Raw genomic sequence first — 18,866 nt, 5'->3', positions numbered from 1 at the left:
ACATGAAAGAAAGAAACGACCTTATATAAAAGCTCTGACGTTTCATTAGATTATTAAAGACAGAAGACGATTCGATGTACCATTCTCAACTCTTAATCCTTAATGTTTGAATCAAGTTCCCCTTCCCCTTTTGACGTTTCACTAGATTATTAGAGAAAGAAGACGATCCTATGTACCATTCTCGTCTCTTAATCCTTGTCTGAATTCATTTTCCTGCGCAAAGGGCGAAAGCTTTCACATTAGAGAAAGAAGACGATTTGTTGTATCGTGTCCTTCATGAATTCAGTTTCTTCATTACCGCGCAAAGCGCGGAAGCTTTGACGTTTCACTAAATTATTAGAGAAAGAAGACGATTCGTTGGACCGTTCTCGACTCTTAATCCTTGTTTGAATCAAGTTCCCCTTCTTCCGCGCGTAGCGCGGAAGCTCTGACGTTTCATCAGATTATTAAAGAAAGAAGACGATTCGATGTACAATTCTCGACTCTTAATCCTTAATGTTTGAATCAAATCCCCCCCCCCTTCCCCGCGCATAGCGCGGAAGCTCTGATGTTTCATTAGATGATTAAAGAAAGAAGACGATCCTACCATTCTCGACTCTTAATCCTTGTCTGAATTCATTTTCGCCCATTCCTGCGCGAAGCGCGGAAGCTTTCACATTAGTGAAAGAAGACGATTTGTTGTATCGTGTCCTTTGTTGTATCGTGTCCTTCATGAAGCGCGGAAGCTTTAACGTTTCAATAAATTATTACTCTTAATCCTTGTCTGTATTCATTTTCGCCCATTCCGCGCTTAGCGCGGAAGCTTTCACGTTTCATTAAATTATTCGTAAAAGAAGACGCTTCGTTCTATCGTGTACTTTGACGTTTCATTTGATTATTACGCTTAATCCACGTCTGAATTCAGTTGCCCTCAACAGCTTTGCCCTTTTCACTGAATTATTAGAGAAAGAAGACGATTCGTTGTACTGTTCTCTATATTAATCCTTGTCTGAATTCAGTTTCCCCACTGAAAATAATTCGTGTTACAAATAAGTTGTGACATAATAATCTTTCTCCAAAAATGAAAAATCTCATAGGAAATATCAGGAAATAAAATGAGTGAAAAAAACAAAAATAAAGATACAATGACGTGAATTTTAAACAGGGTGAACTATTTTATAAGGCATACTAATGTCCGAAAATCTTTCTCCTTGTCTCCGATCTCATTACGAAATCGTCACAGAGTTCATCTATGTTTACACTGTCCAGGATTGTCTGATGTGCATTGCAGATTGCTATTTTTGCGCTTCGCGCTTAACATTTAGCTTGTTGCTTTTTGACGCTGCTTCTTTGCATTTGGCGCACGGCATTTCTATGATGCTGTTGATTGAACAAATTGAATAAATTCATCAATTCCTGATGAAGCCGTATGAGCGAGAATTCAATTTATTCTTGTCTCATATACGGTTGTCTTATTTACTTCGTATATATGTATGTATTATGAAAATGAGATAGCAAAATGTGTATATTGATGGTCATCTTGCTAGTAATAACCATTAACTACTCTCATCGGGCTCTCATCCTTAATTTTTCTCTTCATTTTTTTTTTTTTTTTTTTTTGATGGTGAATTATTGGAGGGGGGGGGGATGATTGTACAGGCCATCCCCCCCCCCCACCTGAAATATGGGGGGGGGGATATATCCCCCTATCCCCCGGGATCGACACCCATGTCTGCACTAGTTTGGCCAGGAGGGGTTAGACCTCCCTGCGTGGTCACTGGCAGCTCTCAGCTCTCAATTAACATTATAAAAAAGGGAACCATGAGGGATCATGACGGGTAGCGTCTTATTCAGCTCAATCTGGGCTCGCTGTGGAACGAAAAAATAAGACGCAAACGGGTACCGCTTATTGTTGGCCTTATAGAGGGCGCAAGTAGCTACAATCGACCAGAGCCATCTATATACATATAGATATATATATATACTATATAACTCTGTGTATAAGATGGCTCTGCAATCGACTCGATATAATCACTACGGCGTACCCAAAGTTTACACATTCATTTCATCTGTGGTACGTTCAAGCTAGACGTTTCCCCTCCTCTCTATCAATAGGGTATATGGTTGAGGAAACACATAGTTCATGAGATGGGTAGTCCTGGACAGCTTCGCGAGTATGGGAGAGATATGTTGGAGTTTATTGAGCAACTCTGGGGTGATTTGGAACAATATCCACCAGTCCCTAAAGTGGAGCCAGGGTTCCTTCTCGAAAGGCTACCCAAGGAAGCCCCGAAGGAACCACAACCCTGGGGTGATATCATGGTGGACGTCAAAGAGTTATTTATACCTGGGGTAAGAGTTGAGTTATTTTGAAATTAAGCTCCCGTTTTGTTTTTGGTATGGCTTTATCGACATTGTGAGATAATCATAATAATAATGATTGAATTGAATTGATTTATTTGATTCCAATCACAATAAAAAGTGACATTATACACTGTTGTAAAACATAGGCAAAAAATACATTGAAATATATATATATATAATCCATTGGAAAAAGAAAAAAGAAAAAGAAAAAGAAGACATGGTTAAATCTACGAAAAATATAGGATGGGAAAAGGTGCATCCGTAAAAGCCACAGGGGCTTGATGAATGGGCGCACACTGAGCCCGTCACAATATAATGACAATAAAAAGCTCAGTCAGCTGGAAATCAAGAAGAGTAAAGAAGGGATAAACTACGCTAACAATATATCATTTAAGAAGAACTCTATACAATGACAAGAAGTGCTGCTAAGTTTACGTTTAATTGGTTTGGTGAATTAAATCGATTGTAATGAATGTGGTGGTGTGTTCCAAACTTCAGGGCCATTATGGCGTAGAGAAATTGCAACAGTGCTGGAAGATACTTTCCATGCACTGGTGAAACTTAGATACATTCCTTGTATTGTATTGTAGCATTCGTACAGAACATTTCTTTCAAAACATCAGGTAATGTGTTAGTAGTAAATCGGTGCATTATACCAAAGAAGTTTGTAAATTATGTATATTGTAACGAAATTTATTACAAGTGTTTAATACAGACTGCTCTCGTTCTCGAACTCTTAATTGTCTCTTCTTATTAGTTCTCGCTCAATATCTCTCACACTCATGCGTGTATACAAAACAAATGCGACAGAAGAAATCGAGTAGGTCGATCGTGAATTTCAGTTCTATTCGTCGTTTATTACTTTCAATAATGACAACTCGGTAGAAATTGTGCTCTCTAAACTGGCACTAAATACAGTCAGGTACAGTGAATTATCAGAACGCCTGCATATTTGGAAAGCGGCAGAAAGGAGTCTGAGCCCCCCCCCCCCCCCCCCACTCAGTGTTATTTAAGGTACGCATATGCTTGTTCCCTCTTTTTGAAAGCACCCCTATCTGAGGACTGCCAACATTTCCGAACCCCCCTTTTGCGGGCTTTTCACGCGCTTCTCCTGCCTTGGAGACCCCCCTAAATCTTGAAAAATGCTCAATGTACCCCCCCCCCTAAATTCGGAATAATTTCTCAGGAGTCCGAAGAGATTAAAGAAAAAAAAGAAAAAACACCCCCTTTTTAAAGAAATCTCTGGGTGAAAAGTTAATACACCCCTCTCGGGCCGCACTTTGTCGCACGAAAAGTACCCCTTTACCGGACATTTTGGTAACACGCCGGCGCGTACGCAGGGGGGGGGGGGTTAACCCTCCCCCCTTGAGTTTTTTTTTATGTGTATGTTTTGTGTACGTTTTTTGCCAACCCCCCCCCCCCCCCTTTTGAATTTTTTTTTGATTTTTTTTTTATTTTTTTTATACAAAAAGAAGCCAATGGCTGACCTAAAAAAGGTGACCTTACTCCCCCCCCCCCCTCAACGGAACAAAATGTCAAATTTTCAAATTTCGAGACCGAAAAAAGTGTCCTCTCCCCCCCCCCCCCCCCCTTGAAAAATCCTGCGTACGCCACTGGTAACACGCATGGGGTCCGTCCGTTCTCGGTCCGAGGAGAAGTCTCAAGAAGAAGTCTCTCTATTTTAGATTTCCCTGGCTTTATATAGGGAGCTATCAGGGGCGGATCCACGTAGCGATTTTTCCGGCCCGCCCCGCCCCCCCCCAACCCCCCAAAACGATAAAAAAATAGGATAATAACGTAAAGTTAACCTTTATAAAACAAAAAAAAAGCGCCCCCCCCCCCGCTTATTCGCCGGCCGGCTGAGACGGCACTAAATTTTGTATTAAGATTTGGCTATTCCCCCCCCCCCCCCTTGACGCCGGCTGGATCCTCTGCAGAAAAGAATTTAAAAAAAAAAAATCTCACGAATTAGGTCCCAAAAAAAAATAGTGGTCTCACCCCCCCCCCCCCCCCTCCGGCTGACTGAGTCGGCGCAAAATATTTCCTGAAAAATTGGACCCCCAAAAAGTGCCTCCTACCCCCTACCCCCCCCCCCCCCGCTTATTCATCGACGGCTGAGTCGCAACTAATATTTTCTCACGGATTGGGCCCCCCCCCCCCCCCCCCCCCCTCTTCCCGCCGGCTGGATCCGCCACTGGGAGCTATATTTGTACTATTTTCTAGCAGGCCAACTAAGGACTAAGGACACTAAGGACACAACCCGACCTCGAGCTAAAGGGTAGAGTCTGTCCTCAAACTGAGGACAAAGTCCAACCTCCGCTCGGGCTCAGTCTATAGGGTCGCATAAGATATAAGTATTTGTCCTTTATGTAAGACGAGGGCAGATTCTCTAGACGAGCGTGGCCCTGGGCATACGCAATAGAAATTCCAGGATTGCTCGAGGACGAAAAAGAACAACGGAGGACGCGCAGGCACTGCCGAAAAACATGTCGTAAATCTACTCAAGGACTAAAGAGTTTGACTTGCACAACAAACAACAATATATACCGAAATAATAATGAACTATGCACATGATACAGAATTCGTTACAATATCGTAAACATTGAGGCCCGAATTCACCAAGGAGGTTGGTCGACAAAACCTAGGCTTAATATTTTATGTGCGTCAAAAATAATTTATGACGCGTTTCGATGCGTTTCAGACTAAGGTTCAAACAAACCTTGGTCTGAAACGCGCCAAAACGCGTCGTATGATGTCGACAAACCTCCTTTGTGAATTCAGGCCATATTGTTTGATATCTGTTGTGACGGGGCACGGTAATCAGAATCAGAATTGCATCAGGGCCGGTAAATTTGTGCTCTGAAGGCCGGTTAATTCCCCAAGGTAAAATCTAAAACTGAGAGTCATGAAAAGTAGAGTTTCCACAAAGCACAATCATTGCAATGCCCAAGTGACGATTCGGGGTGGGGTAGGGGGCATAGTGGCACGTCCCCCGGGGGCATGCACGAAACAAGTAAAAGGGAGAAAGAGAAAGGGACGAAAAAGAAGGATTAAGATACTTACAAAGAATGTAATTATGCTGTCCAAATCAGGATAAAGTGCATAAGAAATAGCGTTTTAACAAAAGATTGAAATGCTAGTTTCCCCTAAAGCTTATTATATTTCTTCAAGATCTCTTAATAATCCATTCCGAAAAGCATATTTAAAGGATACAAATTGAGAACAAAAATCCTGACTATTGTTAGTGTTTTGCCCTCCAGCATACATAAATGAAGATAACTTTCATAGGGATCATTGATAGCTTTATCCTCCAAATTTAGGATAACAAAAGAAGACTCCCCCCCCCCCCCCAAAAAAAAAAAAAAAAAAAAAAAAATTCTTGAATACATATTTTTCTACAGATGTCTTTTCTTTTGCGCTCAGACAAATGATTTTGTGTGTGTACAGAATAAGGTTCTAAAATAGACTAATTCACAAGAAACCCTAACAATAGGGTGTTGTGCTCCATCGTGTCTCGTGAAGTTGCTAAACGACGACATGGAATATAAATCGCTTTTTGAGGGATGAGTGACAATGTATACATGATGTAACATTACCAGGAACATTCAAAGTGCACTGGTATGCATTTAAAAATCGTTTGTTTTACTTTTTTTTTAAATATGAAAACTTTGTCTCTTTACAGGTGACACAGTGGCATAATCCAAACTTTCACGCCTACGTTGAGGCAGGGACTTCTGCAGCTTCAGTGGCCGGTGATTTACTTGCTAATGCACTAGCTTTTCCAACATTTAGCTGGGTGAGTCAGAGTAATCCATAACCCTGCTAAGTAAACACGCCCTCCCTCAATATCTTACAGACCATGACCCCAGTTCACAAAACTTGTCATCAGTGACAAATTACCGTTTTTGTTATAAGCAATTGAAATCCTTGCTTCTGATTGGTTATCAGCAGATTTTTCACTGATTTTTGTCATTGAAAAAAGTCTTTGTGAAACGGGTCCCAGGGCATCGTCTTATAAACAGGGGCGTCGCTAGACCTTTTTCAGTGGGGGGTGTAGAGGCCAACGATTACCGACAAAAATAGCCACCAATTACCGACAAAAATTAAATGTCCCAATATCTACAAATTCAGGCGCGGATCCAGGGGGGGGGGGGCCGAGCGGGCCTTGGCCCCCCCCCCCCCGCAAAAAAAAAAAAAAAAATAGAGAGAAGAAAGGAAAAGAAGGGAAAGGGAAAGAGGAGAGAAAGGGAAAGAAAGAAGAAGAAGAAGAAGAAGAATAAGAAAAGAAAAGGGGGAAGAAGGAAATCGGGGGGGGGGACCGAAAGGGCCTTGCCTCCCAGGCTGTTAACCCCCCCCCCCCCCCAATCAAAAAAATAAGAGAGAAGGAAGGAAAGGGAAAGAAAAAAGGAAAAGAGGAGATACTGGCGTACTAATGGGGGGAGGGGGGGGCTTAGGGGGAATCAAATTCAAACGTGGTTTATTTCTAATTCCACAACGGTGGATTACAATTAATGCTGAAATGACATAATTTCCGAGATTTGTCCTCATTTTTTAGTAAATTATACGTTTGTATATGTGTTTGTTGGAAAATGACAAATTCCTAAATTTACAGCCAGGCACGAAATATGATTCTTGAGATTCCTACATGTCAGGGCCCGAGGTACGGCAGGGATCGGGAGCCTCGAGCTCCCTCCCCCCCCCCCCCACTTTATTTGAAAAAGTATATTAAAGAGAAAAAAAATAGAATGAGAGCAAGAAAGAAAGAATAGTTAAATGCCAGTGCAGTGTTAAAAAATGAGGCATCAAAATATGCTCATCTGACCGTGATTAAATGCCTAAAACCCCTAAGCTTCCGGGGGCTCTGCCCCCTGGATTCCACCTAGGGCGCTACGGCTGGCCCTTAGATGCTCATCTGACGGTAATTTATTGCCTAATACCCCTCTTTTTGGGGGGGATCCGCCCCCTGGACCCCACGCCAAATAGTGAACTACCAGTGTCACAAAATAATGGGTATTAAAAAAAAATGATCATCTGACCTTAATTAAATGCCTAAAACCCTGAGCTTCCGGGGCCGGACAAGTTATCAAAATGTGTTTATCTGACCGCAGGCGCGTAGCCAGGGGGGGGGGGGGGGCGGTCCCCCCAAAACGGAAGAAGACGTAGGAAGTAAAAGGAGCAGACAAAGAACATCTTTGAAATTCGGACAAGGATTAAGAGTATAGAGAACGGTACAACGCATCGTCTTCTTTCTCTAATAATTTAATGAAACGTCAAAGCTTCGCGCAGGAGGGGAGGGGGGGGGATGGGGGACTGAATTCAGACAAGGGTTAAGAATTGAGGACGGTACAGTGAATCGTCTTCTTTCTCTCATAATCTTATAATACGTCAAAGCTTCCGCGCGGGGGGGAACCTGAATTCAGACGAGGATTAAGAGTCGAGAACTGTACAGCCAATCGTCTTCTTTCTCTCATAATGTTATGAAACTTAAAAGCTTCCGCGCTTCGCGCGGGAGGGGGGGGAAACTGAATTAAGACGAGGATTAAGAGTCGAGAACGGTACAACGAGTCGTCTTCTTTCTCTAATGATTTAATGAAACGTAAAAGCTTCCGCGCTTCGCCTGGGATGGGGGAACCCGAATTCAGACGAGGATTAAGAGTCGAGGACTCTCCAACGAATTGTCTTCTTTCTCTAACAATTTAATAAAACGTAAAATTTTCCGCGCTTCGCGCGGGAGGGGAAAAACTAAATTTAGACGAGGATTAAGAGTCCGAACGGTACAACAAATCGTCTTCTTTCTTTAATAGTTTAATGAAACGTCAAAGCTTCCGCGCTTCGCGCAGGAGGGTAGGGGGAACCTGAATTCAGACAAGGATTAAGAGTTGAGAACTCTACAATGAATCGTCTTCTTTCTCTAATATTTTAATAAAACGTAAAATTTTCCGCGCTTCGCGCGGCAGGGGAAAAACTAAATTCAGACGAGGATTAAGAGTCGAGAACGGTACAACAAATCGTCTTCTTTCTTTAATAGTTTAATGAAACGTCAAAGCTTCCGCGCTTCGCGCAGGAGGGTGGGGGGAACCTGAATTCAGACAAGGATTAAGAGTCGAGAACGGTACAACAAATCGTCTTCTTTCTATAATAGTTTAATGAAACGTCAAAGCTTCCGCGCTTCGCGCAGGAGGGGGGCGGGCTGAATTTAGACAAGGATTAAGAGTCGAGAACTCTACAATGAATCGTCTTCTTTCTCTAATAATTTAATAAAACGTAAAATTTTCCGCGCTTCGCGCGGAAGGGGCAAAACTAAATTCAGACGAAGATTTTGAGTCGAGAACGGTACAACGAATCGTCTTCTTTCTTTAATAATTTAATGAAACGTCAAAGATTCCGCGTTTCGTGGAGGAGGGTGGGGAAAACTCGTCCCTCCCTGCACCGAACCCCCCCCCCCCGCATTACATCACCGTTGGTCACCATTACGTACCAATATTTGGCTAGCATAATTTAAAACTTGGGCCCCCCCCCTAAGAAATCCTGGATCCGCGCCTGTACAAATTTAACCTATAAACCCGGGGCCGAAGGCTAAATTGTTTTTCCTATGGACTATCTATAGTACTTGCGTATGAGCAAATAGTAATTTTCCTCGACGACATAAATATACGAATTATTTCGTCAACTTAGTCAGCATCATATATTTTAATGCAGGTGCGGAGCTACGATCTTATTTTAGGGAGGGGCGGTAGTGAGCAAGTGAATCTTTTTATTGTACCGTTCTCGACTGTTAATCCTTGTCTGAATGAAGTTTTCCCCCTCCCGCGCGAAGCGCAAAAGCTTTGACGTTTCATTAAATTATTATTAAAAAAAAGACGATTTGCTTTCCGTTCTCGACTGTTAATCCTTGTCTGAATTCAGTTTCTCCCCCTCCCGCGTAAATTTAGCGCGGAAGCTTTGACGTTTCATTAATTTATGAGAAAAGGCAGACGATTCGGTGTACTGTTCTCGACTTTTAATCCTTATCTAAATTCAGTTCTCCCTCTCCTGCGCGAAACGCCGAAGTTTTGGCTTTTCATTAAATTATTAGAGAAAGTAGAAGATTAGTTGAACCGTGCTCGACTCTTAATCCTTATCTGAATTCAGTTCTCCCTCTCCCGTTGAAGCGCTGAAGTTTGACGTTTCATTAAATTATTAGAGAAAGCAGATGATTCGTTTACTGTTTTCGACTCTCAATCCTTGTTTGAATTCAGTTCCCCCCCCCCCCCTGCCCGCGCAAAGCGCTGAAAGCTAATTAGACGTTTCCTTAAATTATTAGAGAAAGCAGACGATTCGTTGTACCGTTCGCGACTCTTAACCCTAATTTGTCTGAATTCAGTTTTCCCCTCCCGCGCAGAGCGCGGAATTTTTGGCGTTTCATCAAAATAAAGTGGAAAAAAAGAAGACGATTCGTCGTACCGTTGTTGACTCTTATTCATTGTTTGAATTTAATTTCCCCGAAAATTTTAAACCTCTGATTTCTTTAGCTGATATTATAGGAAAGTGAAACTTCGAGAAAATACAAGTATTGTAGTTGTAGTCATTCTCGAAGTCGTCACAGCGGATAAAAAGTCACAGTTCGTAGGGAAAAAACTTGTCGGCCGACCGACAATACATCTCACCGACTTCAAACTCCTGCATTGATAGTACACGAGGATCGAGCAAGAATACCGACACAGCTGATCTGATACAGCAACATATTTACGTGTATATGCGTGTCTTTCTTGCTCCATCGACGAGACGACTCCACCCAACAACCCCCTCTTTCTTTTAACCCTACTACTCCTCTCTCAGGCTCTTACCTCCCCTCTCTCTCCTCTCTTTCACTCTCGTTTCTTTTGTTTCCCTTTTCTCTTTTTTCTTCTTTTTTTCCTTTTTTTTTCTTTTCCTTTCTTTCCTCTCCTCCCTCTTTTTCTTTTTTTCTCTTTCTTTCTTTTCCTTTCTTTTCCTTTCTTTTCCTTTCTTTTCCTTTCTTTTTCCTTTTTTTTCCTTTCTTTTCCTTTCTTTCTTTTCTTCTCCTTTTCTTTTTTTTCTTTTCTTTCCCTTTCTTTTTTCCCCTCCACCTTTTCTCTGTTTTCCCGACGGCAGCGCAATTTTACCGACAATATCCTGACAGGTGGGGGTGTCGCACCCCACACCCCCTCCCCTTTAGAGACGCCCCTCCTTATAAACAGTTGATATCAATCGCAACTTATATTTGCAATTGGTATCAATCGCAACTATGAACATAAGAGATAGGATACTGCAAACTTGCGATTGATTTGAGGACTTGCGATTAATTTGGATCAAGCGCAACTCTCTATAAGAAGAATGGGCCCTATTCAAACCATCATACCCTACCGGTTAATTAACTCAAATAAAGAAGAAAAAAAAGCAATGATGATAACTGAATTTTACACGATATGTGGAAACATTCTCTTTGTTTGATTAATACTACAAATATTTTTGTTCTCTCATTGAAAGTCTGATATGTTAATATGACTGTATCTATATATCATTTCCTGATGAAGCCCTGCATGTGGACGAACATTCAAAGTTCAAACGTTTCACGGATCATTTATTTATTTTGGACTTGTTTTATATAATCTGATTGTATAGCGTGCTCTATTTGCTGAGGAGATATATATTTATAATTATATAATATCTTTCATCTACTCTCATACTGTTATGAGCGTGGACAAATGGCATAAATTACATCATTTCACTTTTTACCCCCAATTACTCGACCATCCGCTATTTATTAAAAAAAAAGTTACATGTTTAGTATATGATCCTTTTTTTAAGCAATCTGGACCAGCCTCCACGGAACTAGAGATGAGGATGATGGATTGGTTTGGAAGGATGCTGAATCTACCAGAAGAATTCCTCTTTAGCTCAGACAAGAACACCGGTGGGGGTGTCATCCAGGTGGGTATTATGCCATGTAAAAAATATACATGTTTAGCGTCCCCGCCCGCTTCTTTTTGGAGGGGCCGCCTCTTATTTATTTAATTTTTTTTTTGTTTTTGATTTTTTGATTTTTTGTTGTTTTTTTTTTGATTTTTTTTTATAAAAGAAAAAAAACATGAAAAACACTGCTAAAATGGATCTATTTCTGATTTGAAAAAAATTTCGGCGGCCATCTTGAAAATTAGCCCGACTATGAGGGAAAATGTACCGAGCGGCCATATTGAGCGGCCATTCCGAAAGAAAGAAAAAAAAATAAGGGCCTCCTCCTTCCTATTTTTCGAAAAAACAGGACGCTAAACATTTTTTTCTTTTATTTGGCCTTATAGTGACAAATTTAGCTGTTGTCCGCACAGGATATTCCACCAGGGCCAGCAAAATGGTCCGCGGTTAATATGCGCTTACACTAACCGTATTCTTAACTTAAACACTGGTTCCATAGAACATATTAACCGAAGCACAACTGTATATACCTTATTAAAAAAAACTCACTTGAAACCCTACCTTTGGCATAAAATGCCCCAAACATGTTATCGCCCCCTCCCCCTCTCCCCTTTCCCCCTCTCTATCTTTCTCTCTCTCTCTCCCTCCCCCTCTCTCTCTCCTTTTTTTACTCACTCTGATCTCTCAACCCCAATCTCTGAATCATCACTCTCTCTCCCTCCCTCCTTACATACATGTACATAAACACACACACACACACACACACACCCACACGCGTGCTCTCTTTCTCCCCCCCCCCCCTCTCTCTCTCTTTTATTATTAGGGGGGGGGGGCTTTCCCAACCCCTCTCCCCGTCCTCTCTATTCCTATTTTCCTGTCAACATTCCGTTACAAAGGTAAGCCCTACTAGAATAAAAATAATATAGAGGTATTGTGATGCGATGGATATGTCAACAGGCCGTGAACTACAAGTTACGGGGTTCGAATCCCTGGAATTGGTTACTTGAAAAGCTAAAGCGCGGTAGTATCAGCCAAATGTTGTAACGCCGGATTAACAAAATAATGTTGAGCGCCAGGAATGTTAGCATACTCAGTGTGATACCATCATCATCATCACCACCATCATCACCATCATCATCATCATCATCATCACCATCATCATCATCATCATCACCATCATCATCATCATCATCATCACCATCATCATCACCATCACCATTATCATCATCATCATCACCATCATCATCATCATCATCACCATCATCATCATCATCACCATCATCATCATCATCACCATCATCATCATCATCATCACCATCATCATCATCATCACCATCATCATCATCATCATCACCATCATCATCATCATCATCACCATCATCATCACCATCATTATCATCATCATCATCATCATCATCTTCATTTGTTTTACTACTTTTATTATAATCATTAAAGTGGTATCTCACTGAGCGGCGAATGTTTACGCACGTTGCGAAGTTGGATTCGCCAACTTTTCTGACGAACGTTGGCGAAAATTAGGGTGTTTAATTAGCATCAATTAGCAACATTAAATGTTGAGCGAATGTTTGCGAAAGGCAGTTGGTGACTATTAGCGACTATTTGCCAAGCCTTTGCCACTTTTTGTGAATGTTTGGGACCTTTTGCTAACTCCCGGTACTCAATGGGTCGATTTTACATATAAACCATATAGTCACGTGGTCGCTAGCATTGGCGAATCAAAAAGAACTTCAGCTACGCCGTCTTACAATCGTTTCACGTTTGCAAAGGCTTACGACTGTTTTGCAAACGCTTACGACTCTTTTGCAACTGTTTGCAGAAAACTAAATTCGCAAAGAAATACTGTTTGCAACGATGAAAACAGTTTGCGAACTTTCTTGCAACCTTTCCGAACCTTTTTGCAACCTTTGACGAACCCTGGCGAAACCCATAATTCGCTAAACGTTCGCAAGCATTCGCCGGTCAGTGGGAAAGGGCCTTTACATCACATAAACGTGGAATCTGAAAGACTTGAAATTAAAAGCAATGCTCTGTTGATGTATCCACCACAGGAGAGTAATACGGGTGCATTAACACTGATGGTTACAACAGCCAAGATGAGATTGCTCCGTCAGCTCCGTGAGAACAATCAGGACATCAAACCCCATGACGTCATTAGCAAGCTCGTTATATTTACAAGCGATCAGGTGAATATTACTCCTATTAAATATACACTGCTCTGAAGGACATACTTACCTGGAGGTGCGTGTGAATAACCCTCATTTTATTTCGGATATTGTCTTTTAAGTAAAATATTGCTGGTATGGGATCTTTAATGTGTTTTTTTTAGTTCCAATAATAAAAGTTAAATTCTCCATTGTTATATAGGTGATCTTAATTTTGTTATGGAAATTAGCCTGAGCTAAATTTGTTCTCTACAACACTACGCTGTATTATATTACATCATAATATATTACATTATCTTATTATATATTATATTATATTATAATATATCAAATTATATTATAATATATCAAATTATATTATATCACATCATATCATATTATATTATATATATTATATTTTAATATATTACGTTATATTTTTGTTTGTGCTGTTTCGTCGCTTGACTTTATCATTATTTGACACCGTTTAAGTTAGAAAGTACCTTTTTTTGAAATAATACAAATAGAAATAAAGGTTTTTGAATTTCCTGATAGGCTCACGTATCGGTCCAGCGTGTGGGCATCGTCACCGGGATTCGGGTACGGAGCTTGGAGACAGATGAGAAGGGGTCGCTGCGAGGTGAAACATTAGAGAAGGCCATAAAACAGGCGGGAAATGAAGGTCTCATTCCTCTGCTGGTATGTTTCCATTAATACAGCTTAGACGTTTAAGGTCAAGTTTATGCTCAAATTCATTTCTTCTTTCTCAGATTACATATATAATATATTATAATAAAGTGGTCTTCATTTTTATGACTTGGGATTGTTGTTATCATATTTCAGGATGTCCTTTGGCGACGCATCAATAAATTAAAAACCCGATTTAAATCGGTTTCATGATTATTTTTTTTTTTGTTTTTCCCGATTTTTTCCCGATTTTTTCTTCTTCCTCCCGATTAAAAAAAAAATTTAAAAAAAGTTTTTGTTTTTCTTTTTTGTCTTCTTCCCTCTTTTATCCTGATTTTACAGATTTTCCTGTTTTTTTCTCTAATTTTCCCTATTTTGCCCTTTTTTCCCCTAATTTTCTTACTCGAAAGGGGGGAATGTTGTTAGATGCCATTTTTTCCCCACGAATCCTCTTTTTTTTACTCAAGGGGGGCGTGGTTGAGGGGAAAACAAAAAACCTATTTTTTTTTATACTGCTCACTATCACCCCTGTTAATGCTTCCTCTCCTTCTCTGTCCTCTTCTTTTTATTATATTATCATTATTATCCAATATCCATTATCACTACTATTATTACCTCATCACACAGGTCTTCGCAACAAGCGGTACTACTTCAACGTGTGCTTTCGACAACTTGCAAGAAATTGGAGAAATATGTAAGGATTTATAAGTGCCTTTGACTTTAGCGACCCCCCCCCCCGCGTTTTTTCCGTTTCGTTACATCTCTGTTTCTTTCCACTATAGCATGTTTAGTTAGCACATGATTACTAATAAGGTTTCTGAATTCATGTTTCATTAATTGTGTAGTTCCTTTTTTTAAAGAATGTCACAAAATGATACACTAATTGTTAAAAAAAAAAAAACACATCATGCAGTATTTAAAATTGGGAACACAGGAAAAAATTTCCAATTTATTCAATAAAAGTTTATTTATCAAGTAAATAAATGTGCCTTGGTGTATTAAACATTAGTATAGTTTATGCATATTGTAAGAAAAATCACATTTTGTGTTTTGATTAAACTTGGCGAAAATTTAAATCTACAAATCGATATGATGATCCTGCAATCGGACCTATTTAACATGACCACCATTAAAAAAATGTCGAGGGTATTAGATAAGGAAATAGTATAAGATAATCCTTTCAAAAGTTAAAAATTGTTTCATTATTCTGTTACAAATAATTGTCTCCAAAAAATAGTCAGATATGCGAATTGTATAGATTAATTGTTGCTAGGTAGGACAGGCATTACTGTTTGTATTCCGTACAATCTCTATATGGGAGCGAGTGAACTCTTTGGAGATCAAAGGTCATGAATCGACCTTTAACCTCGTACGTGTGCTTGTGTCAGAACTATCTCTCTCGATGCGCTTTGGACAAGGCTGATGAAATTGATTTTTGGAAAATCTTTACCATCGTGCTAACTATACTTTATTCCTAAAAAAAATAACTTCTTGATTTGTTTCATATCAATCAGGTCAGAGCGAGAGCATCTGGTTGCATGTGGACGCAGCTTATGCGGGTAGCTATTGCATTTGTCCAGAGTTTAGGCCTCTTATCGACGGGATGCAGGTAGATAGAACACAAACTCACTGATAATAATAATAACAAATATTTATAAAGTTGTTTTTCTTCTAATAAATATTACTTACCCAAGGCGCTATACAAAACAAAATACACAAAATACAAAAATATCTCTCCAGAATTTTAACAATATAATATCATTTGTAACTCTGAGTTAATAAAAACCGTTTTAACATGTTTCTGAAAGGTTTCTAGGCATTCGTTTCATGCAGTGGCGTATCCTGAATCCATGCACCATTGCATTGAGGGGGAACTGGCTTGATGGGGTTGGGGGCGGCACCTTGTTGTGTCACTTCATATTCAAAGGGGGGTGGGGGTAACGAATAATCGTTACCTTCTCTCTTCTCTCTCCTTCTTTCTCCCCTCTCTCTCTCTCCCACTTTCTCTCTCTCTCTCTCTCTCTCTCTCTCTCTCTCTCACCTTTTCTCTCTTCTCTCTCTCGCTCTCTCTCTCTCATTTTATCTCTCATTTTCTCTCTTCTCTCTCTCTCTCTCTCTCTCTGTGACAGTGTGAGTGTGTTCGCTATATTATCATTAGGCCTATAAAACGTCACTTTTTATTTAGGTTTTGAATAGGCAGATCATTTATCCTGTTAACGGTGAAAATATGTATTAATAATGATTTATTATAAAAATATTAAACAATCTGTTATAGGTATATACAATGGAAATCATCTCTCTATCTCTCTCTCTCTCTCTCTCTCTTTCTCTCCCTTTCTCTCCTTTCTCTCCCTCTCTTTAGTACGTTGATTCTATATGCATAGGACCACAGAAGGCCATGAGGATTCATCTGCCGTACTGTGGACTCTGGGTTCGAGACCGTTATGCAATGGAACGTACCTTCGATGATGATCCTATGTACATCAAACACAACTACCAGGACAAGTCTGTCGATTTCAAGGTAACCATCAACTTTGTCGGGAGTATTTAAATTTGAAGAAAAAAAAAGCCAGGGCAGAATGTTTAGAGTATACTTGCTTAAGAATAACTAAGACCAAACTAAATTCATTCCTAATCTCTCATCATCTCATTCTTTTTTTCTTCTTTTTCGTTCTTTGATATTTTTGTTTTGGAATTAAATAAATAAAATGCCGAGGACAAATAGAAAACGAACTTCACAAAACTTATCAATAAATGATGTGGCAATATCAACTAGAGGTTTGTTTTGAGCATTTGTCGTGCGTGTTCAAAATTAGATTGAATTAATGAACTATAAAATATCAAATAAAACATGGTATTCCCTCCTAATTAAAGAAAAAAATCCGTACGTTAAATAATAGGAATTAATTTTACTTGGCTAAACGTATGTTCTGATTTTAGTCTGTAAGTACGGATTCAAATTATTTAAAGAAACAACTTTACTGCAACAAGATGAGGCGTCGATTCTATTTCAACATTCAAGGACTTTCAGGCACAGGAAAGTATCGAGGCATAGATTGAAGCAGGGGTGCGTTGACTGACGCAGGAGTGTATTGACTGACGCAGGGGTGTATTGACTGACGCAGGGATGTGTTGACTGACGTAGGACCGCGTCAGCAACTGCCGCTGCCTCTGACGCACCATGTGTGAGCGAGGCATACAAAGAGTGAATGGAAAATGAGCGGTTGAAATATGTGTTGAATAATCGACGTATCAATAACGTATTGTCTTCACAGCTTTATTGGCGCATGCAATGACGCAAGCGAAATGACGCATCGTGTGGAACGGGAATAGAACTTATATTTATGTTTTTGTCTTGATTATGTTCTTTAGAATTGGTCCCTATACATGACTCGCCCCTGTAGACCTCTCAAGATGTGGTTTGTCCTTAGGCTGTTAGGTGTTGAGGAACTTCAAAAGCACATGAGAAAGGTACGTTCGACGTAGCACCTTGAAATATAGAGGGTTTAAAGATATACCACTTTGCAGTTTAAAGATGGGGAAATGAATCGCTAGTGAATCTTAAAAGTGATTAATTTGCTCTTTTTGTTTAAATTTACGAGAGTAGCAACTTCTTCTTCTCCTTCTCATCCTCCTTCTCCTCCTCCTCCTCCTCCTCCTCCTTCTGCTTCTTCTACTTCTTTTCTGTCTTCCTATTCTGCCCCCTCCTCTCTTACATTTACCTCCTTTTCATTTTGTCTCCCATTTTGTTCTCTTTGTATTGATCCTATTTTCTCATATTTTCAGCAAGTTTGTCTCGCCCATGAGTTCGAGGCTCTGGTCAGAGGCGATGATCGTTTCGAGATCGTGGCCGACGTCGTCCTAGGATTGGTGTGTTTCCGAATGAAGGTGAGAACAATTTCACTCAAATGAAGTCGGTTTATTCATATATTTATATATACTCATCATCATCGTCATCATCACCAGCATCATCATTCTAATTCTTATTCAAGATATATGACTATAACGTGTCTCTACTTAATTTGTTTTGGAATCAGGGGCCGGACGAACTTACCAAACGTCTTTTAGAGGCGGTCAATGACCAGGGCAAGATCTTCATCAATTTCACGGAGTACAAGGGCCGATTTATCATTCGCTTTCCCATTTGCAGCGCCGCGGCCGAATCGAGGCACATGACATTTGCTTGGAGTATCATCGCCGATGCTGCAGCGAAGGTGAGAGCGAGTGGTCGATGATGATCAAAGATGTTTTTCAGGAATACAGGGAAAATGGAAAATGTGTTCAAAGAACAAGGTTCAGCATTTGTCTATTTGAAAATGGTCGTACTCGATATTATACATAATGTGTTCAAAGAACAATATTTAATAGTTGAAAATGTTTGTACTCGATTATATATGATGTGTTCAAAGAACAATATTCAATAGTTGAAAATGGTCGTATGTATATATTCGATAACAGTTTGTTTTTAGTAAATCATCAAGGGTGTCGATTTGTATCCGTTGTTGGGGGGTATGATAGGTGCCAAAATATTTTCGGCAATGGATCAAAGCAATCAAGAGGTAGAAGCGTGTGGCAAGTTGCACCCCTCCCAAGCGCGTAGCCAGGATTTCATTTTAGGGGACGGCAGTGAGCACGCGAAGCGCGGTTCCTAGGGGGTTGCGTGCAGGGAGGGGGAGTTCCCCATCCCCCGCGAAGCGCGGAAGCTTTGACGTTTCACTAAATTATTAGACAAAGAAGACGATTCGTTGGACCGTTCTCGAC

At 40.2% G+C, this 18,866-nt stretch overlaps 1 protein-coding gene across 1 annotated transcript; it reads left to right on the top strand.

Annotated features, from left to right (window-relative positions):
- Window positions 1-1,990: 1,990 nt before the first annotated feature.
- On the top strand, window positions 1,991-18,641 carry LOC581752 (aromatic-L-amino-acid decarboxylase-like). The gene is made up of 11 exons (XM_030992098.1): window positions 1,991-2,331; window positions 6,026-6,139; window positions 11,152-11,274; window positions 13,326-13,460; window positions 13,974-14,117; window positions 14,733-14,799; window positions 15,620-15,714; window positions 16,468-16,626; window positions 17,478-17,576; window positions 17,892-17,993; window positions 18,143-18,641. The coding sequence occupies exons 1-11, from the start codon at window positions 2,128-2,130 to the stop codon at window positions 18,338-18,340; spliced, it is 1,440 nt and encodes a 479-aa protein (XP_030847958.1). The 5' UTR covers window positions 1,991-2,127; the 3' UTR covers window positions 18,341-18,641.
- The last annotated feature ends 225 nt before the right edge of the window (window positions 18,642-18,866 follow it).

Source organism: Strongylocentrotus purpuratus, unplaced genomic scaffold (genome assembly GCF_000002235.5).
Source record: "Strongylocentrotus purpuratus isolate Spur 01 unplaced genomic scaffold, Spur_5.0 spur5_scaffold_2, whole genome shotgun sequence".
Taxonomy (NCBI): domain Eukaryota; kingdom Metazoa; phylum Echinodermata; class Echinoidea; order Camarodonta; family Strongylocentrotidae; genus Strongylocentrotus; species Strongylocentrotus purpuratus.
Note: the sequence above shows the minus strand (reverse complement) of the source record. Positions and strands in the feature narration are given on the sequence as shown.

What these genes read in the sequence shown, in the direction of transcription:
- LOC581752 (XM_030992098.1), top strand. Translation starts at nt 2,128, where the DNA reads ATGGGTAGTCCTGGACAGCTTCGCGAGTATGGGAGAGATATGTTGGAG. An exon ending in AAGAGTTATTTATACCTGGG is followed by an intron (nt 2,332 to 6,025) that starts GTAAGAGTTGAG and finishes GTCTCTTTACAG; the next exon opens with GTGACACAGTGGCATAATCC. An exon ending in ACAAGTCTGTCGATTTCAAG is followed by an intron (nt 16,627 to 17,477) that starts GTAACCATCAAC and finishes TATGTTCTTTAG; the next exon opens with AATTGGTCCCTATACATGAC.